The sequence below is a fragment of the Nyctereutes procyonoides genome, unplaced genomic scaffold, assembly GCF_905146905.1.
Source record: "Nyctereutes procyonoides isolate TBG_1078 unplaced genomic scaffold, NYPRO_anot_genome, whole genome shotgun sequence".
Classification (NCBI taxonomy): Eukaryota; Metazoa; Chordata; class Mammalia; order Carnivora; family Canidae; genus Nyctereutes; species Nyctereutes procyonoides.
In genome coordinates this window covers 22615235-22634817 of record NW_026575051.1, presented here as the reverse complement: position 1 = coordinate 22634817, position 19583 = coordinate 22615235, and the positions used below count along the sequence as shown (strand labels likewise).

At 34.3% G+C, this 19583-nt stretch overlaps 1 protein-coding gene across 1 annotated transcript in view; it reads right to left on the bottom strand.

Annotated features, from left to right (window-relative positions):
* The window catches only part of GFRAL (GDNF family receptor alpha like), a 54257-nt gene extending 35782 nt beyond the window's left edge, over positions 1–18475 (bottom strand). Inside the window, exons 1-5 of the mRNA XM_055329607.1 lie at positions 18454–18475; positions 14306–14440; positions 12178–12336; positions 2705–2761; positions 1487–1817 (exon numbers count right to left, since the gene is read on the bottom strand). Coding sequence (XP_055185582.1) covers positions 1487–1817; positions 2705–2761; positions 12178–12336; positions 14306–14440; positions 18454–18475 — 704 coding nt within the window. The remainder of the gene's footprint in view (positions 1–1486; positions 1818–2704; positions 2762–12177; positions 12337–14305; positions 14441–18453) is intronic.
* Between the last annotated feature and the right edge of the window lie 1108 nt (positions 18476–19583).

Sequence of the window (19583 nt, the reverse complement as noted above, 5' to 3'; positions counted from 1 at the left end):
TTAAACAAAACAATTCCTGATTAAAGGCACTGGGCAAATTGACATGAAGAATTATTCCAAAAAGGAGCAAAAGATGAATCCATAAATTATATGATTTAATGCTGGTTGTTTAAATAAAGCTCCTTTAATATGGTAACATCAATGATATAAATCATTTTGATTCATCAGATTTATTCAGTATTCTCACTTTTTCCTGCATTTTTCTTACTCCTCCAAAGAGACCTACTTAACTGTGGATGCCTTACTAGGCAAAAGATAAATACATCTTGAATATACAAGGAAATGTGTTAATGAAGACTGTAGTGAGGAAAAGAAAAAGCCAGTGTTGAATTAGATTTATAGTTCCCAAGAGTAATTACCTGCAAAGGTTCAGTCTAGTCTCAACTAGCAACAAGAGTGGAAGTTTTAATAAGTGAGCCAGATCATTCATACCTCTGCTCAAGATCCTCCAGAAACCTTTCATTTTACTGGGAGTAAAAACCCAAGTCCTTAGTGTCCCTCTAGGTCCTATATGACTGAGGCCTACTTGCCCCCCATTCCAGTTAAATGTCTAACTACATCTCCTATTGCTCTCCTCCATGTAGGCTCTACCCTCATTGCTTTTTGAACAGGTCCTATTTCTTCCTCACCACTGGCTAACTTGTTTGGTATTTCTTTTTTCAGATGCATACTGAGAGAGGCTCATTCTCCTACTTCTTTAAATCTCCCTACTGGGACCACTGTGTTCACATTGCAACTCTTTCTGCCCCTTCACAATGCCACTTACTCAATTCTCTCCCTTTGTGTGTTAATCTCCACAACACTCATTACCTTATAATATATATTTCACTTATTTATTATCTTTCTCCCACCACTAGACCCCAGGGCAAGCATTCTTGTCTTGTGTGCACTGGTACCTAGAGAGTAACAGGCAGATAATTATTTATTTGAATGACAAATAAATGACTAACATTGCTCCCCTGAAAATCAAGCGCGTGAGGTTGGGAAGAAGAAAATGGGTATATTTCTGACATAATGGCATACATGTGGGCTGAGTTGGACTCAAGTTACCTTCTCCTTCTGGATCTCCAGCCTATGAGAAAAAGGTTCAATTTGAAGTTTGAAGAGCTGCCTTATCAAAGCTCTCTGACATTTAACAGCCTGAGGTAATCATACCAAAAAAACAAATTAAACTGACATGCCAGTCAGGTCTATTTACTGATTCATTAGCCTAACTTGAATATATAATTTTAATGATGCTGTTTCATGGCTACCAAATCCTGACACATTGAATTCGCTTATTCCAAAAACCTGTTCTGCATTTGAATTTCAAAAAGGATACTACACATGTACTGCATATTCAAAAATATGAGTTGTCTGGCTTTGTTTACATCATGTTGGATGAGGGTGGGAACTCTAGCTAATGTAATGAGATCAAGTGTTAGGACTGGACTGTAACAAATAAGGTGCCGAAATAAGAAACTAAGGTATGCGTGTTTTTACTCACCTGCATAATTCATCATTTCGGCAGCTGTGAATTACATCGAGGCAAGAAGGGGGTGGAACGACGTTCACCGCACATGGCTTGCTGTGAAGAGCTTCTTTGGACTGCTGACAAGGTATATCAGATGGAGCACAGTCACAAAAAGCCAACATCTGGGCAATGTTAAAAGGCATATTTTGATAGAAGAACCGTATGGCTGCTTGGCAGTGTTTCACATCACACAGATTTCCATTTGCTGAGCAAGCTTTAAGGTAAGCGGCCAACTGTGTGTTACAGACCACATCCCCTACACACGCCTCTGCCACTTCCAAACAGGACTGGATCCCTTTGATTCCTAAAAGCAAGGATATGTCCAGTTTGCGGAAAAGTAAACACAAATCAGTACATAAAGAATCTGCAAAATGCTGTGAAATGTCTGTGAGCAAAACACAATGATGTACCAATGTGCTATTTGGGGCTAATCTTACTTTTTTTTTAAGAGTTAATATGAATTTACTGGGGCCTGAGTAGTGGGCTATTTGTATCATCTTTCATTTATGCTGGATACATATTGTGATCTAGATATGATAGGAAACATATAGGGCCAAAACTGAGTGGGAAAAAATTTTTTGAGTCCAAGTCTCTCAAATGTAAATAATAAATCTTCAGAAATTGCATTTGAAGTATATAGCTTATGGTGAGTTCATGGGCTCAAATCAAAATGATTTTTGTTCGTTGCATTTTTTATTTTGGGTAAAAATCTTGACTAAAGTTTCCACATAGTTGCAGTTATTACTATTATAATAGCAGTTGCAGTTATTAGTTGCAGTTATTATAATAGCACATAAAGATGTTGACATTTTGGAAAACATAGATACATGTGAGTGCTTTCCCTTTCCCCCGCCACCAAATGCATATATACAAAATTAGCCTCAAGCACTTAATTTATGTGATCAAAATACTTGTGAAATTTAACCAAGATCTAATTTTTGGTTTTAAATGTAAAGTTTTCATTCCTCAGTATAACCGTAAATAGTTGACAGGTGGACAAAACAATTAATTGCTTTGATACATGAATGGAAAAAATACAGTAATTTTGTTGCATTTTGCAATATTAGACTAAATTAAGAGCCACACAATTTATTTTGTATTGGCATATCTTTAAGAAAGCGAGTAACTATGTTTTAAATCATATTGTCTAGTATTTACAATGCAAATGAAAATTATAAATATAAACATTACCATGATAGGGAAGGGTAGTTAGATTCCACTTGGATTGATTATCCTCTTTCATGTTACCTAGAAGGAAAACAAAGAGACTAATTCATTAGTGAACAATTTTTAAAACTTAGTAGAAAAATGTGGGTCACATTTAGAAATGAATGATCAAGCAAAAATACATTCTAGCTCATGTAATACTTACTTAACCCTTGATACTCAAAATTAGTGACATGCAGATGAAGAAAAATACCCCCCACACCCACCCCAAATATCATTCCAGTGAGTTAAACAGCCCTGCTCTGAGGATTTAGTTACTCTAAGATTTAAACAAATGCTAACAACCAGGCCATGTGTACTGAAGTAAACAAAGAATCTGTCGGGAGAAAGAACAGAAGGAATATTGTCTGAATTGAAAAAATCCTTCCCGGTAGGGTCTTAATTAAATGGAAATGGAAATTAAAGATGATTTCTACCTCTGATTATTTTAGTCTTTTAGAGTTCCTAGGAATTATAATCAGAGAACTAGAGAATTGCATTGATGGAAGTGAACTCACTGCCCAGCTACTTCCAAACTCTTTCATTCAAGAAGCATTGGTTGAATCACGACTATGTACCAGTTTCCATACTGAAGATATAAATGTATAGTCCCTGTCACGGAGCATCCACAGCCTGGCATGGGATATAGAGATATAAACAAAATCCAAACAAAATATAAGGGGTGCTAATAAGCATATGCATAAAGTGATAGGGGAATAGTCTGATCAAACCTGCATTTTAAAATTAAAGCTGAATTGTTGCCATTGGCTATTAAGATTGACTTCTGTTGTGACTACCTGATTCAATTTGTCTCTGAACTGCCTATCCAAATTCCCTGCCAGCCCATCCACTGCACAAAAAAGAAGGTACAATCACAAGAAAATTCTTTTTTACTCCCAACTGTGTCAGTCTTGCCAGACTCCCTGCATTGTTCCATCTGTTCTCACTATACATGGTTTCTCACTTTTATATCCATAATGGCTCAGCTGAAGAATCACAGTGTTTCTAAATCTACCCTCCTGTGTCTCTGAGGAAATCTGAGATGTTCGTTCTTCTGACTATCTCATATTGAGTGAAATCCCACAAGCAAATCTCAGAGAAGCATACAGCTTTTGTAACAGCTACAAAAGTCTAGGCTAGACCTCTATTATAGATTAGCATCTCTGCTTTGGGACTGATTGGTATGGCCATGCCATTGACTAAATATATTCAAGAATCTATCATTGAAACAAACACTGAATGTGCATACTTTTACTGAATTTTCCTATGTCCCTCCAAAATTCACATGTGGAAGCCCTGTAACCTGCTGTGTGATGTATTAAAAATGGTGTCTCTGAAGTTATTCAGGTTAATGAGGTTATGAGAGTGGGTCCTTAATCTGACAGGATTATCATTTTAGGAGAAGAGGCACAGAGAGCTTACTTCCTCTTCTCTCTTCATACACTCAAACACCAAGGAAAGGTCATCTGAGAACACAGAAAGAAACCAGGAAGTCCACAAGCCAGGAAAGACAACTCTTACCAGAAACCAACCCTGCTGGACCTTGATCTGGAAGTCACAGCCTCAGAACTGTGAGGAGATACATTTCTGTTGTTGAAACCACTCAAGCTGTGGTATTTTGTTATGCAGCCCAAGACGACTAATATATTCACCATGTGGGTAATTATCATAAACACAACAAAATATTTATTTTAGCATGGGAAAATAAACCCGATCTTGGATGTGTACTACTTTATATGTTATGTGTAATCCATATAATTCTATGCACATTAAATTCTAATTTCATATGGTACATACATATGTATAGACACATTCTTCCAGGAAGATATTTTAAACTGTAGCTTAATTCCTGAAAAGCAGCTGAAGGGCAATATGTCACAGGAATAAATAAAAGATTGTACCAATCAGATCTACATATGAGATAGAAGATCATATACATAAAAACATACATACCATTCCTTCTTATTCATCCACTAATGTCAAAATATATCCAAAATATGATATTTTCCCACCTTGCTACCAAACAGGTCCAAGACAGCATGCATTTCTTTGTTGACCTCATCTAGGCCATGGGCTTATTTATCATCTATAAGTGAATGAAGCCCTCTTGCCCAGATCTCACTTTGTTGTGTCATACATAGAATTTAGACATCAATGCCATACTGGGGCTGCCTAATTTGATACATTTACTTGGATATCTAATAAACATTTCAGACTTAACACATCCCAAACCAACCTGTGACTTCTCTGTTGCTCACTGAAGTCTCTCCTTCCTGTGGCTGTTTCCGTAGCAGTTAACGAAAATAATGAGAACCACATCCTTCTAATAATTAAGGACAAAAACCTCGGAATCAACCTTCATTTCCTTTTTTTTCTTACACCTCCATATGATTTACTTCTATCAAAATATATCCAGAATCTGACAACTTCCCACATGGGTCCATCATCTATCATTTTTTAATCTGTGTCATTATAAAAGCCTCCTACTTGGTCTTCCTATTGGAGCCTTTGCTTCTCTTCAGTCAATGATCAACATAAAAACCAGAATTATCCTTTTAAAGATAGAAATCAGATCATGATAATCTTTTAGTGAAAATTCTTCAATAATTTTCTGTATCACTCAGGAAAAGAGCCAATAACCTAGAAATGACCTAGAAGGAGGCCCCACCTGATCTTGCCCCTGTTTTATTTCTGATCTCACCTCCCACACCTCTCTCCCATATTCTTTCCTCTCCCTATGTGTCTCCCCTTAGCCCTTCCGCAAACCTCCAGACACATTTCCAATTGAGGGTGTCTAACTCTGTTTCTTTTGCCTTAACTATTCTCTCCCCAAATATCTACAGGGCTCATTCTCTTAACTTTTTAAATCTTTGCTTAAACATTAACTTAAGGATACAACTGTGTGGTCATTCTATTAAAATTAAAAATCACTCACTCATATCTCTTTTTTTCCCCTCTGCTTCAGTTTTCTCCTTAGCATTTATACTGTTTAAAATATCTATCTTAAAAAAAATATCTATCTTAAGTCATTTGTCCTGTTAATTTTCTCTTTGTCCCCCACATTGGATGCTATGACCCGCTACTAAGACACCTCCTTTGGTGACCCAGGCTCTCCTTTCCCCAGGGGCTGAAAGTATGGCTGGGTGATGACTCACAACCGTCCTTTTCTAGGCATTGCCCTCATTCAAAGAAAGTTGCCATAAGCAAAGTTACAGACTTTCCCAGGGAACAGCTCAAATACAAGCTCTAGCCCATAGGAGGGGTTCAAGGATCAGGTCCCTTGCCTCAATGGCCAATCCAGGTCCAAACTTCCTGTGGGATAAACTAAGTTTGCTGTGGCAGCCGCACTGCATTTCAGCTTCTCCCTTTACCTAATCCTATTTCCTTCAGTTCCTTCTAACTTTTGTTCTTAAACCCCCAGCCCCAAAAAACTTTTGTCTGCAAACCTCTGTCTCAGATTCTTTTGCCTTGGAAGGTGATTCAAGATGCCCTCAATACAGAATGCAAACTCCTAGAGAGCAATGGTTTCTGGTTGTTTTGTTTACTACTTTTCCTCCAGGTCTGAGCACATGGACTAAGACATGGTAAGGACTCAAAAGAAATACCTATTAAATAAATAACCAGCATTTAACCACATTTTATCTATTTTTTTGATTTTTTTAATCATCTAAACAACAAGCTCCTTGAATGAAGGACAGGTGATTTTTGGTTTTGCTTTGTTATCCTTTTTTTTTTCTTTTTTCTTTTTTTTTTTAAATCCTGCTGCATAGGACCTGGTACATTGTAAATGTCCCAGAAGTATTTGTTTAATGAGAGAATGAATGAATACAATTGACATTATTCTAAAACATTTTAGCATTTTGCTCTTTTGCCTCTTTGTAATCCTTTTTGGACATAGTCATGGCATTAATTTTTTATTCTTAATTTTCTAGGAGAAACAGGCAGGAATGACAAAGTAGGAATCAGAACTTAAATATTCTTTGGTTAGTTCATAGTTATGATTATATACTTAATGTTCCTAAATTCTTCTTTAGAATACCAACCTGAAAAAATGTCCTGTTTGAATCCATCTTTGTGGTCATCACTGACAGCCGGAACTTGATTCATCTGAGCATCCTGTATACAAATGTCTTCAAACAAACTTCTCCAAATTTCAACACATTCTACTTTTGAAGGGTCATTGCAATGACAATTCCACAATATCGTTTCTTTCAGACTTTCTCTTAATGCTGCACACAGGTAGCCTCCATCAGGGGTCTTGCATTTTTCTGATTCCTTTCCACAGGTTTTCTTAAAATTTTCATACAACAGAGTACAATGTTCCATTTGTTGGCATATATGTGCTGCTATGACACAGTCACTCTTTTTTCCAACCATTAATGATGTGTCTTTCTGATGGATCCATTGTGTGATATTTGACTGTCCAGCCAAATGTAATGACAGAGCTGATTCTTCTATAAATAAAGTAATAAAGTTGAACTGATTTCAGTCTAACTTGTATGGACCTGTTGACTGGTAACTACATTTCGTCAAAACTTGGTATGATTAAAAATGGCTAGAAAGATATAAATTGTCTTGCCATAATCATCATGAAACATAAGTCAATAAATATTTTTAGTATTTCAATATGCTTTCATTTCCTCCTATTTCAAACAAAACTAGTAAAGACCTGTTAATTAGTTAACTCCTGTGATTAGTTTGGGCTCTATTCTTTTTTGGTGACTTTTCAGCATTTGTAATTCCTAACTATTTTCTCTGTGTCCCTTTCATTGACTTCAAAAACTCTTTCTATATTTTCTTTTCCTGTCTTTGAAATCTTTTTTTTCTTCAATTAGATCATAAATGTTGTTATCAAAATCTTTATATCCTCATTTGATAGCCTTTTCAGACCAATCCTATTTTCCTTCATGGTTTTATCTGCTTCTTACAAACTTTTAACTCCAAAACCTGTATGTCTATTTTAGATTACTCTCTTTAGTGCAAAATGCAGGTTTCCAAATGCAAGCTAGATGACGCACATTCCTTCATTTCTCTTTTGAAATTATTTGTATCATGTAAAACTTAAAACAAAATATTAACATTCCTAACGTGAATGTTCCAAAGCTTTCCACAGATGCAATGTCTCCAAAATATAACTCATCACTTCTGTCCCCAATCCTGTACTTTATTGTTTGTTCCCTATCTCAGTATATCACAGTATCCTGTCCCAAGCCAGCAACTTGTATAACTTGCTTCATACATTTCATACTCCTCATATCCAACTGTCACCAATTCCCAGCAATTATAATTCATAAAATATCTTACTTCTGCTTTCTCCTCATAGTCCTTAGCACTACTGTGTTAGTTTAGGCATGTATCACCTCTCTCCCAAATTATTTCAATGGCCTTTTAATTGATATTCCTGGCCTGCATCTTTCCCTCCCCTCCATTCTGTCCTTTGCACTCCTGCCAGTGATACCCTTTGAAAAAGCTGATTCTGCATTCCTCTGTTTAAAATGCCTCAAGAGCCCCTTGCAATAACAGTTTGAAGTCTAATCCCTTTAGAAAGACCCGTAAGTTCAGCTTTCCTCCTTAACATCTGGTTTCTTTCCAGCATCATCTCCTAATACTGCTCTGTTCTACACACCAGCTTAACAAAGGATTTGTTGCTCCTTGAATGCTCTCTGCTACATTCTATTTCCTCTCTTTAGAACATCCATTTTGTCTCTCTAGTGAACCCAATTCACCCTAAAATACCAAGTCTGTCATTTCTTCTGTGAAACCTTCTGAGTCACCACTCTTCCTTCCTCTATAACTTCAAGTACTTTGTGATTGTGTGTGTATCATCTAGCATGTATCATATTGTACAGGTGATATTTAGCACTTAGTATTTTAATTAAGAATTGAACTAAAAGTAAATAACAAAGGTATATTGGAAATCCTCAAATATTTGGAAATTAAACAACAGTATTATAAGTAGACCATGAATCAAAGAGGATGTCACAAGGGGAATGATAAAATATTTTGAGCTGAATAAAAATGAAAATACAACATACTAAAATTTGTGGATGTAACTAAAACATCACTTGGAAGGAAATTTATATAATGAAATGTTTTTAGGAGGAAAGAAAAAAATCTCAAGTCAATAATATAAGCCTTTATCACAAGAAACCAGACAATGAAGAGCAACTTCAAATAAAATCAAACACAATAACTAAAAATAATGAAGAACAAAATTGAGAGACAGAGACAGAGAGAGACAGAGAGGAGGATACAAGTTTGTCAATATCTGAATGAAAGAGAACAACTGTACAACTCCAACAGACATTTAAAGGGCAATTTAGAATATTAGGAACAACTACCAGAGAGAGAGAGGGGAGAATAAAAGTAAAATGGAAACCCTAAAAATAAAAATGCGACATAAATCTACCAAATGGGAAAATTCACTGAAAGATACAAACTACCAAACTCACTCAATAAGGAATAGGTAAGTAAAATAGTCCTATAACAATTAAACACATTGAACATTTTAAAACTTTCCATTGAAGAATGGACCAGATATCTTCACTGGTGAATTAAATCAAACATTTAAGGAAGAAATAATATTAATTCTTCGTGTACTGTTCTAGAATAAAGAACAGGAAGAAATACTTCCCAACTCTTTTTAAAAACCTGCATTATTCAGACAACAAAATCAGACAAATACACTGTAAGAGAACAATATCTCATCATTCCTCATGAACATAGATTAAAAACCCTTAACAAAATATTAGCAAATTGAATTAAGCAATATCTAAAATGAATAATACATCATGACTGAGTAGGACATAGCCTCAGCATGAAGGGTTAGAACCAACATTCAAAAATCAACAATAGAACTCAACAAATAAAAAAAGTGAAACATGATCATTTCAATAAAGGCAGAAAAAGCATTTGCAAAATTTAATATCTATCTTCAGCTGGACAAAGGGAATCTACAAAGAACCTACTGCAAAAGCTATTCTTTATGGTGCAAAACTAATTGCACTTCTCTTAAGATAGGTAAAGAGACAAGGATGGCCAATCCCATTTCATATTATTCTGGAGGTCCCACCCAGAACAATAGAGCAAGGGAAAGAAATAAAAGCATACAGATTGGAAAGGGAGAAATAAAACTCTCTCTAGTCACAGATATGAATATTTATATCTATGTAGACAGTACTATAGATTCCAAAAATAAAAGATACATAAAAATGAGTGAGCTGAGCAAGTTATAGGATATAAGATTCATATAAAATATCAATTTTATTTTGATAGATTATCTACAATCAATTGGAAATTAAAATATAAAATAAGTTACTATTTGCAACAGCATAAAAATGAAGCATATTTGTGTAAATCTCAACACAATGTATGTAAGAATTATATACTGAAAATGACAGAATATCAGTAAAAGAAATCAAAGAAGTCTTAAATAAATGGGGAGATATATCATATTTGTCAATTCTACCCAAACTTATCTGTAGTTTCCATGTAAGCCCCCCAAAATGTTAGATTTTTCTATGGAACTGACAAGCTGATTGTGAAATTTATGTGGAAAGTCAAAGAATAGCCAAACGATTTTTAAAAGGAACAAAGTTAAAGGACTTCTACTAGATTATAAGACACCCCATACAGCTACAATAAGAAAGACTGTAGAGTATTGGCAAAGTACAGAAATATAGATTATTTGGAACAAGATGAAAAAACCTAGAAATAGAGCATCCCAAATGATTTTTGAGGAAGGTGAAACTGATAGTCTCTTTAGCAAATGTGGTAAAACAATTGGATATGCTTATGGGGAAAAAAAGGAATTTGACCCATTGCTTGTAACAAAATCAAAAATTAACTCAAAATGTATCATATACCTTATGTAAAACCTAAACTACATAATTTCTAGACCATTGAGAAATATCTCTGTGATTTGGGGTTGGGTAAAGATTCCTTAGATGCAACATCAAAGGTATCAGTCATAGAAGAAAAAAAAAGTGATAAACTGATTATCATTAAAGTTTAAAAAACAAATAACTTCTGTTTTTTGAAAGATATTCCTAAGGAAGTAAAAGACACAGAGAGGGAAATATTGTTTACAGTACACATATTTTGATAAACCCTATTCAATACAGAGAAGCAACTCTTAAAACCCAGTAAAAGAGTCAAAACTCAAATTTAAAAATGGCAAAATTTTGAAGAGCTATTTTACTAAATAAAGTGTATAGATGACACATAAACACATGAAAATATGTTCAACATTTGTATTATTTAAGTGGAAGTTAAAACTACACTGTGACAGCACTAAATACATATTAGGATAGCCCCAAAACAAAGTAAAAAAAACAAAATCAAGTGCCACTGAGAAGATGAAACACCTGGTTATATCAAATCTGGACTATAATATGGAAGCTCTCCATAAAGTTAAACATACACTTTACCACACGTCTCAACAATTCCTTACCCAAGTGAAACAAAAATGTCTATGTGTATGAATCTTGTGAGTATTTATAGCAGTTTTATTTATGATTTCTAAAAATCTAGAAACAATGCAAATCACTTTCAGTGGTGAATGGATAACCAATGTATGATATAACTTATACAATAGAATACTACTCAAAAAAAGAACAAACTTGTACATGAAACACTGGTGAATTTCCAATGCATTATGTTAAACAAACAAACAAAAATCAGGTTCAAAAGGCTACATATCATTCCGTTTGTGTCAAGTTCTGGGAAAAAGCAAAACCATACAACAGAAAATTGTCCAGTGAGCTTATCATGAGTGATTTGAGACGTGGGACAATGGGATCATTCATGACAGATGAGAGGCAAACCTATTTCTCATAAAATGGAAGAAGGTTGCTTGTGAAAGAAGTAAGAATCCCATGACAGCGCATGCATTCCCAAACTGAACACGTTTCAGAGACAGTTCATAGGGACATTGGGGATCCAGAAACTGATCACTTTAGAACTATTTCATCCCACATAACCCTTTGAAAATCTTTATGACCCCTTAAGGACGCGTGCAGAGTACTTTGATTACCAGTACCTCAGTGTCAGCCTGGCACCTCAAATAGGCAGTAAATAAACATATACTAAATCTTAATGCTACTATCCAAGGCAGGTATAATTCTGGATACATGGTTATATTTTGGACTTTCTCCAATATTTGTCTTCTATCATTTAGGTCTTGTGCAAAGCCATAGCAAAACCTATCAATATATGAAATGAGTGAGTGAATCTATAATTCTAATGAATTATAATTGAATGAAGCTTGAAATCATGGTTAGCAACTACAGAAATATTTTAGGCACTTACTGAGATCTACAGCTCACTGAACCTTAAATTACACAAACTAAATTATGCAAAGAATTGATCAAAATATCAAAAAAGAGTCAAATTTCATAGATGTGGTTAATTTTGAAACTAGTCTTTTTCGTGACTTTAAATATTGCATGTATTGTTACCTGATTCATTCATGCATTGTTCCCCAAGCAATTTGTTAATGGTACAATAGAGGTTATCAGTGCAGAGACAATCTTCAAATTGGAAATTGTTTTCCACCAAGGACTGGATGCTGAGGTTACAGATTGATGAGTCCTTCATCTTGCAGGGGTTACCTGGGTTTCACAAACATATAACACTCTTGATATTAATCTGAATGTCATCCTACCACAAATCCACATATTAATATGAATAATTCACTATAGTAGGAATTCCTGGTGTTGCTGCAAGATGTCCACAAAAGTGACTTTTTAAGCACAGAATCTATTTTTACTGTCTTTCTCCCCAGTCCTTACTTTCTAGAATAGATTAGAGCTTGTTATACTTTAAAATGACTTTGTCCCCACATAGAATGCCAATTTCTACTCTTCAGTAGTAATCAAGGCTGTCCTTATATGAGATGATCAGAATGATCTATAATCTTCACTATTTTGTCACTTTAACTAATTTTATTATCTATTTGTCATAATCTACTTTTATATCATTCTAAAATTATAAGAGACACGCAGGTGGCTCAAAATTTACAATGAGACATGAAGTACTCCTGATGCTTAGTAAGCACTCAGTAAATATTATTGAATAATGAATCTTTCATAATTACCAATATTTAATTTTCTGCTTTAATTTACAAGCCATATTCATCTACCCAACAATTTTCTTTTATTCATTTTTCTGAATAAAACTACTTGAATTCACTTCATTTGTGTATTTGAGAATATTTCTATTTCAGCTTCATGCATCGGATAATTATGCAAATATTACTGCAATTCACTGAAAATGACTTGCTATTTGTATACTGAAGTAAATGTTATCATTCACGACACTGAATGCAAATATCTTAAATTACCTTATAAACTGTAACAAGGAGCTTCATCATCAAAACCAATAACAAATATTTTTAGTTGTCTTCTACACTCATCTTAAAATTATTGCATTACTTTGAGCAAATTATGCTTTTAAAATTATTTTCCTGAACTGTAATAAGAATGTTGGATTAGACAATTATGATTTTCTTTGGATTATGAACATCCCATGTACTCCTTTAAAGAGCAGGAAAGGGAAGGAAATCTCTCTCCCTTCCTCTGCATCTTATGCAGTTCTTTGAGGTCACGTGGATGGGCAGAATTTTGATGGTGGAAATTTTAAGTGTTGGCAATCAGAACTATAGGTTGCTCCCTTTTAACCCAATGGATTTCCCTCTACATCTTTCGGGATGCAGATAGGCAAGAGGCATGAGCTGTATAGAATTTAAACTTTGTGAAATGAATAAACTGATACATGAAAGAATCTACTGTTATTTCCCCTTTTCAATTTTTCTTACTGAAAATTCCAGAAGGGTTATTAGGTTTTTATTATAGTATTATAATATCCATTACACAGGATGATAAATTATGTTAGAATACAATTTTTTGAAACATTTTTTGATGGTGGTATCAGGGCAATGTCTCACTGTATCATCAGTATCTATTTTTAGCAAATGGAGTCCTATTATAATGCTCCATTCAATATTTATTCAACCAATTGAAATATCCAGTATTTTTTTTCTTCTAAACAAGTAACAGTGATTCTAATGTTTATATTTTCTGCCCTTTGGGACTCCCCTCAAATATTTGGAATGTGAGATAAGTTAAAAATAAAAATATATTTTAAATTGTTCCTGACACAGTTGGAATGGAAGATAGCATATCTGTTGCAAGAATATAAAACGTATATTATATACAAATAGACAAATAACAATGCTTTTGATCATCACAAATGTTATTTTTCCTATTTTATCACTGAGGTATTAACATATAAGCAAAAAAGATATTTGAAAAGTTTTTGCCACACTTCTAACAAGTACGCGTGTAATTATAACGATGAGATAAGTTGAAAAAAATTGACATCTTGCATAAAGCTGCCCACAGTGCATTAGGACTCTGTAACCACATTCACAAATAGGCAGTTGAAGGTGAATCACTTGGAATCAAGTTTGAGTAAGGGGTTTAGAGCAAAGCTAATGTAGTTCCCAAGATAGCGACAGAAATAGCCAATCCTATTTTTATAGCAGTAAAAAGAAATCACTTGAATGTCTTTTAAGCAATGTTTTACCTGAAACATTGCATGAATATTCCATTATTCTCCATGCATGTTTACATCCATCTGCATCACTTAGGCATTGTTCTCTTAAATGCGTGCAATCAGTGGTTTGGGAAGTGGATTCATTTTCCAAGCAAAGCACCATGGCTGAAATAACAACAGTAACAGAACAACAACAACAAATTTGTCATATTACAGTGTGGCAATTGTTTACCTCAAAACCAAATTATTGATGATAAAGAATAGAATTAATGAAAGTACAATCTGATAAAATCATTAGAAGATTGGAATGGATCTTAACCTCCCTTCTGGCTACAGATCTATATTTGTCTTATGTAAGATTCTTCAATGAAGAGTATATAGTTGTGCCCTTACTTAATGCTTATTCATTCCTCAATTTATATTTTTATGACTATTGCTGTATTGAAATTTCTCTTTAAACTTCCCTAATCATCTCCATAACATCAAACTTAATAGTTTTAAGACTTGGTCTTGCCTACTTTTATCACTGCACATTTTGTTGCTATTTTGTTCTTGAAACTGTCTCTTCCTTTGGCAACCCTCTCTTCTAGTTTTCTTGATACTTATTCACTTAATATTTTCTGACTGTAGTTAGAATTCTTCACAGGATCCTTGTTTTTTTCTAGTGAACTATATTTCTAGCTTACTGTCTATCCTCAGATTTTTCCCATTCTCATTTTACACTTGTCTGTGGACGATTCCATGTACTCTCATGGTTTTAACTAAAACCTCCAGACTGATGATTCTCAAAAGTATAATATAATCCCATTATTTTTCAGTATCTCAGTTATATTTCTTATCTCAACCTAAATGTTCTAGACACATTTCCAGACTATAAAATCTTTTTGTCATCACCACTCCCTGGTGGACCACCCTGTACCACTAATTTCACCATTCTCATAGGTGTCCCATGCTAGAAACTTTGGATCCATGGTAGACTCCTTTTTTTATCCTAGCTTCACTCTCCTCTATCCATTTTTGCATAATTCTTTGACTCTTATTTAGAATATTTGACCAACTCACTACTTAGTCAATTTGCCTCCAGTTTCATCTTACTCACATAGGCTCTTTACATGCCTAACCTGCCTACTGTACCATTCTAGTCCTGCCATTTCTCTGTTCATCTTTTGGATGGTTCCCCATAGCATAAGTCTTATATTCTTTATCATATACGGTCTGGGTACCCTTGAACATTTAGAGTCTCCTAAATGCTCCATGCTGTCTTGAACTTCTGGGTATTTACCATATGGTCATACAGTCCATTTCTTTTTCTTCTGCAATTACTTTCTTTTTTTTTTTCTGTTAATGCTTAACACAATGATTACCTGTTTTATGGAACCCTTATCTGAATTCGATACCTTATTTTCCTATATCCAAATTGATTTAACACCTCTCATTTATTTCGCTACCAGCTTAGGATTTCCCCAACCATAGCTTTACTCCTGTGTAGTGAAAGTGAATATTTATATGCTTGTCTCCACCATTGGGTTCTAGGGTTTTACTAGACAGGCATTAGAGGTAATTCATGATGGTATCCTCATCATCAAATATAATAATACATTATATATGTATATTTATTTAAACTAACTTGAATAGTTGCTTAAGAATGAGTTATAAATAAGTAACCAATACTATAAAAAAATAACACCTTCCAGCTATTTACAAGTTATTTTGGGTAGAAGAGAAGTTCCCAATAGGTTTTCTAAAAATATTAAGAAAATAGCAATGCTAAATTATTAGTATATTGTTCAAATTATTTGAATTGATTCTGCAAACATGCAAATTGACACTTCTTCACCAATACATAGAAAAATATAGGAATTGCATTTGAGTTATAGAAACAATATATGAACTATGATTAAGAAAGCTCAAGCTATGTCTTAGAGACAAATTATTTGAATTATAAAAAGGATGATGTTAATTATGAATCACCTGTGACAATGCAGAGTTATAGGCTACAAGTAAACCCTACCATCTTGTCTTTATCTTACCTCTTTTCAAACCTGTTTTCCTAGGGAGAATCCAAGACAACTGATGGGATCATAGGCATTACTTGCTGGGTCACTGCATTTAGAGATTAGGCCCAAGGGTGTGGTTCAGTCACATTTTTCTTGTTGAGGGCTGGAGTGGAAAGTGACATGAAAGTGTCTTTTCATGTGTTCATGGATAACCTCATCTAGCCAAAATCCTGTCCTAGGTTAGCATGCTCAGAGAAAGAGAGTGTCCCACCTATTCTGGGCCAAAGTTACTTGTTTAAATTCAGCTTGCAAAAGACCCTGAAGTACTTTATGTCAGACACTCAATTCATAAGAAACTAGATTTATATTTGACATTGCCCATTACAGTTTGTGAATAGCTCCCTCAAGAAACTTATAGGTGATAATATCCTGAATATATCATCAAAACTTTACCAGTACCTCAGTCTAGTAACAGTTAATGAATTCTACATATTATCTTTCCTAAATCTATTTCATTTCCTTCAATATTTAAAAATTTAAGTTCCATTTGATTGTTTATTTTACATGATTTTCCACACCTTCCTTTAGGATGAAATACTGAATCTACTAGGAAAACCATCTTAGTGATCTGGCTCACAAGAATGAAAATAACTTTAACTTTCCAAAATTTTAGTCATTCTTTACTATGATTTGTGGCCACATATTTAATCCAGGGGTTTTCAAGGATTCTCTTGAAATGCTCAGTGAAAAACAAGTTCAGTTATAAAATAGTAAGATGAAGAATGCTGCACATAATATTACCCTCTTAAGACTTATCATGATAATACAGGTTCTATTTTAAAAATTCGCTACATCCCACATTTTCTTGGCTTTAAAACTTTCCCACATCACAAAACCTATTTAGATGATGTTGAGCAAGTATTCTCAAGAATGTGCTATGGGAAATGTTGGTTAAATCTATCAAATAGTACAGTTTTGACCCTAACAGTATTAGAAATCATTTCCCTCCTTCATGCAACCTAGTGTCAAGGTTAATTTAGAAGTCAGACTTGAAAACAAGAGGCCATTCTTGCTTTTCCAACTGAGGCCATGATGAGGTTGTAATGTATTTTATGTGTTCTGTTGTATTGCTGCCTTATCTACAAAAGTTAAAGTTTCTTAGATTTCTCTTTATAATAAAGAATACAATAAGGAAATATTAAAGCAAATATAAGAAGCAAAATTTTGGGATAGTGAATAACTATTAAAGGAAAGCTAAAAATGTATAAAAGATTCCATTCCTTCCTCCCTTAATTCTTTTCACTTGATTTGACTCTCATATTCAACATAATTTGAAATAACCTGCTTCATTTTTGTTCCCACAATTATGTTTTATTTATCAATTTCCATTAGTATAGAGTAAGCAAAAAACATGATAGCTTTGTTTTAATGAATAGAACACTAATATACAACTATAATCATAACTATCTCTTTTCCTGAAATCATTTTATAGATTCTACTAAATTCTGAAGAAAATACAACTTCTCCAATGCCACATATGGCAAGTAGTTGTTCATGGATTCCACTTTAAGTATAAATGAATTCTTTTCTACCAACATTTTACAATACATTCACACTGCCTAACACAAGAGGGACAAATCCAAATCTTGTCTGTAGCTTACAATAACTGACTGAAATGTGAAACATTTATTTGATGGGATGTTAAGTTGTTTTATCCTATGAAGTGACTCCTACTTAGCAAATATTAATGCTTTAAAGTTAGGGGAACTGATTGGTTTAAATTAATCTCAATTTAATTTCAAAGAAAAAGAGATAATTTGAAATTTGTCATCTTATAACTTGTAAATAGATTCTGGAAGGTTTCATTTCTCAAAGACTCTAGTAAATATGTAAATTCCATAAATCCTAATAAATAACTCAAAGTAACTGGATTATCCTACACAATAAAGTAGAAACAACCTGAAAGATTAATGCAATTCCTGCATTATGCATTTTCTATAGTTATACATAAGTAGATGTGCATTTTTGAAAACTAATAAACCATGCTAAAGTATACATTTATAATTGATACTTATAATAAGCCTATTAGCTTAATCAATGAATAAGTCAGATAAGACAGTATTCAGTATGTGAAGAGTTGGTGTTACAAATTCAGATAAACTAGAAGCATGATTCACTTACCAAGGAAAATGAAGACTATCATGCTGGACAACTTGGGCATATTCACCTGGGAGAAAGGCAGATGTGTTTCTCCAACCACCTTCTTAACAATAACTGTCCACATAAGGCTTCAGATTCTGCTCTAGCTTCCTGAAAGCATTACTGATTCAAGTCAGCTTCCTTTGTCACCATCTCCTCACCAATCTTTCCTGAGCTGTGAACCTTCCTAATTATGTCCAAATTCAATTATTTCCTTCTGAGCATACTAATCTTGGATATTACGCTTCCAAGAAAGCTCACAAGCCAGATACTAAGAAATGATACATGCTCAGCACGTTCATGAAAAAGGGCTTTTTCCCCCACTTCAACTAGAATGCTAAACTATGTAAAAGGCTCCCAACTATACCCCAAAAACTTCCTAGATATTTGAGTATCCTCAGTTTCTACTTCATTAATTAGCCTTATTGCAGCAATTTTATGTCATATAAGAATATGGCAAAGGAGAAAAGCAGCCCAGGCAAATGTATGGGAAATTCAAGGTCCACTGGAATCAAACTGCTGTGCCTTATCTTCCAAAACAAGAAATATTGTCTGCATATGCCACATACTCCAGTATGTTTGCAAGTTGTACTGGTTCAGCTACAGTTCCCCAAACCCACCAGACACAGTAAAAGTGTAAGAAATGACTCCTTGCAGTGATGCAGAAATTCCCTGCTCCCCTGGAAAGGTAAGAGTTCACTTACGTTCATCACTTGACAACTGTTTTTCCCCTAGCTTCCATGAGAGGACTGCTATGGTCTGAATATTTATGTCTCCCCACAAACTCATATGTTGAAATTCTAACCCCCTAAACTGATTATATTCATAGGTAGAGCCTTTGGGACATGTTTAAGTTGTCAGGGTGGAATTCTCATGAATGGAAGTAGTGTCTTATGGAAGTCTCCAGAAAGATCCCTTGCTCCTTCCACCTGCAAGGGCACAGCTGGAAGGCACTGGCTATCAACCAGAATGAGGGACCTCTTGAAGACGTGACCTGGCTGGCAACTTGTTGCTGGGCTTCTAGTCTCCAGACCTGTGAGAAATAGATTTCTGTTGTTTATAAGCTACCAGACTGTTGTCTTTTGTTATGGCAGCCTGGATGGATTAGATCT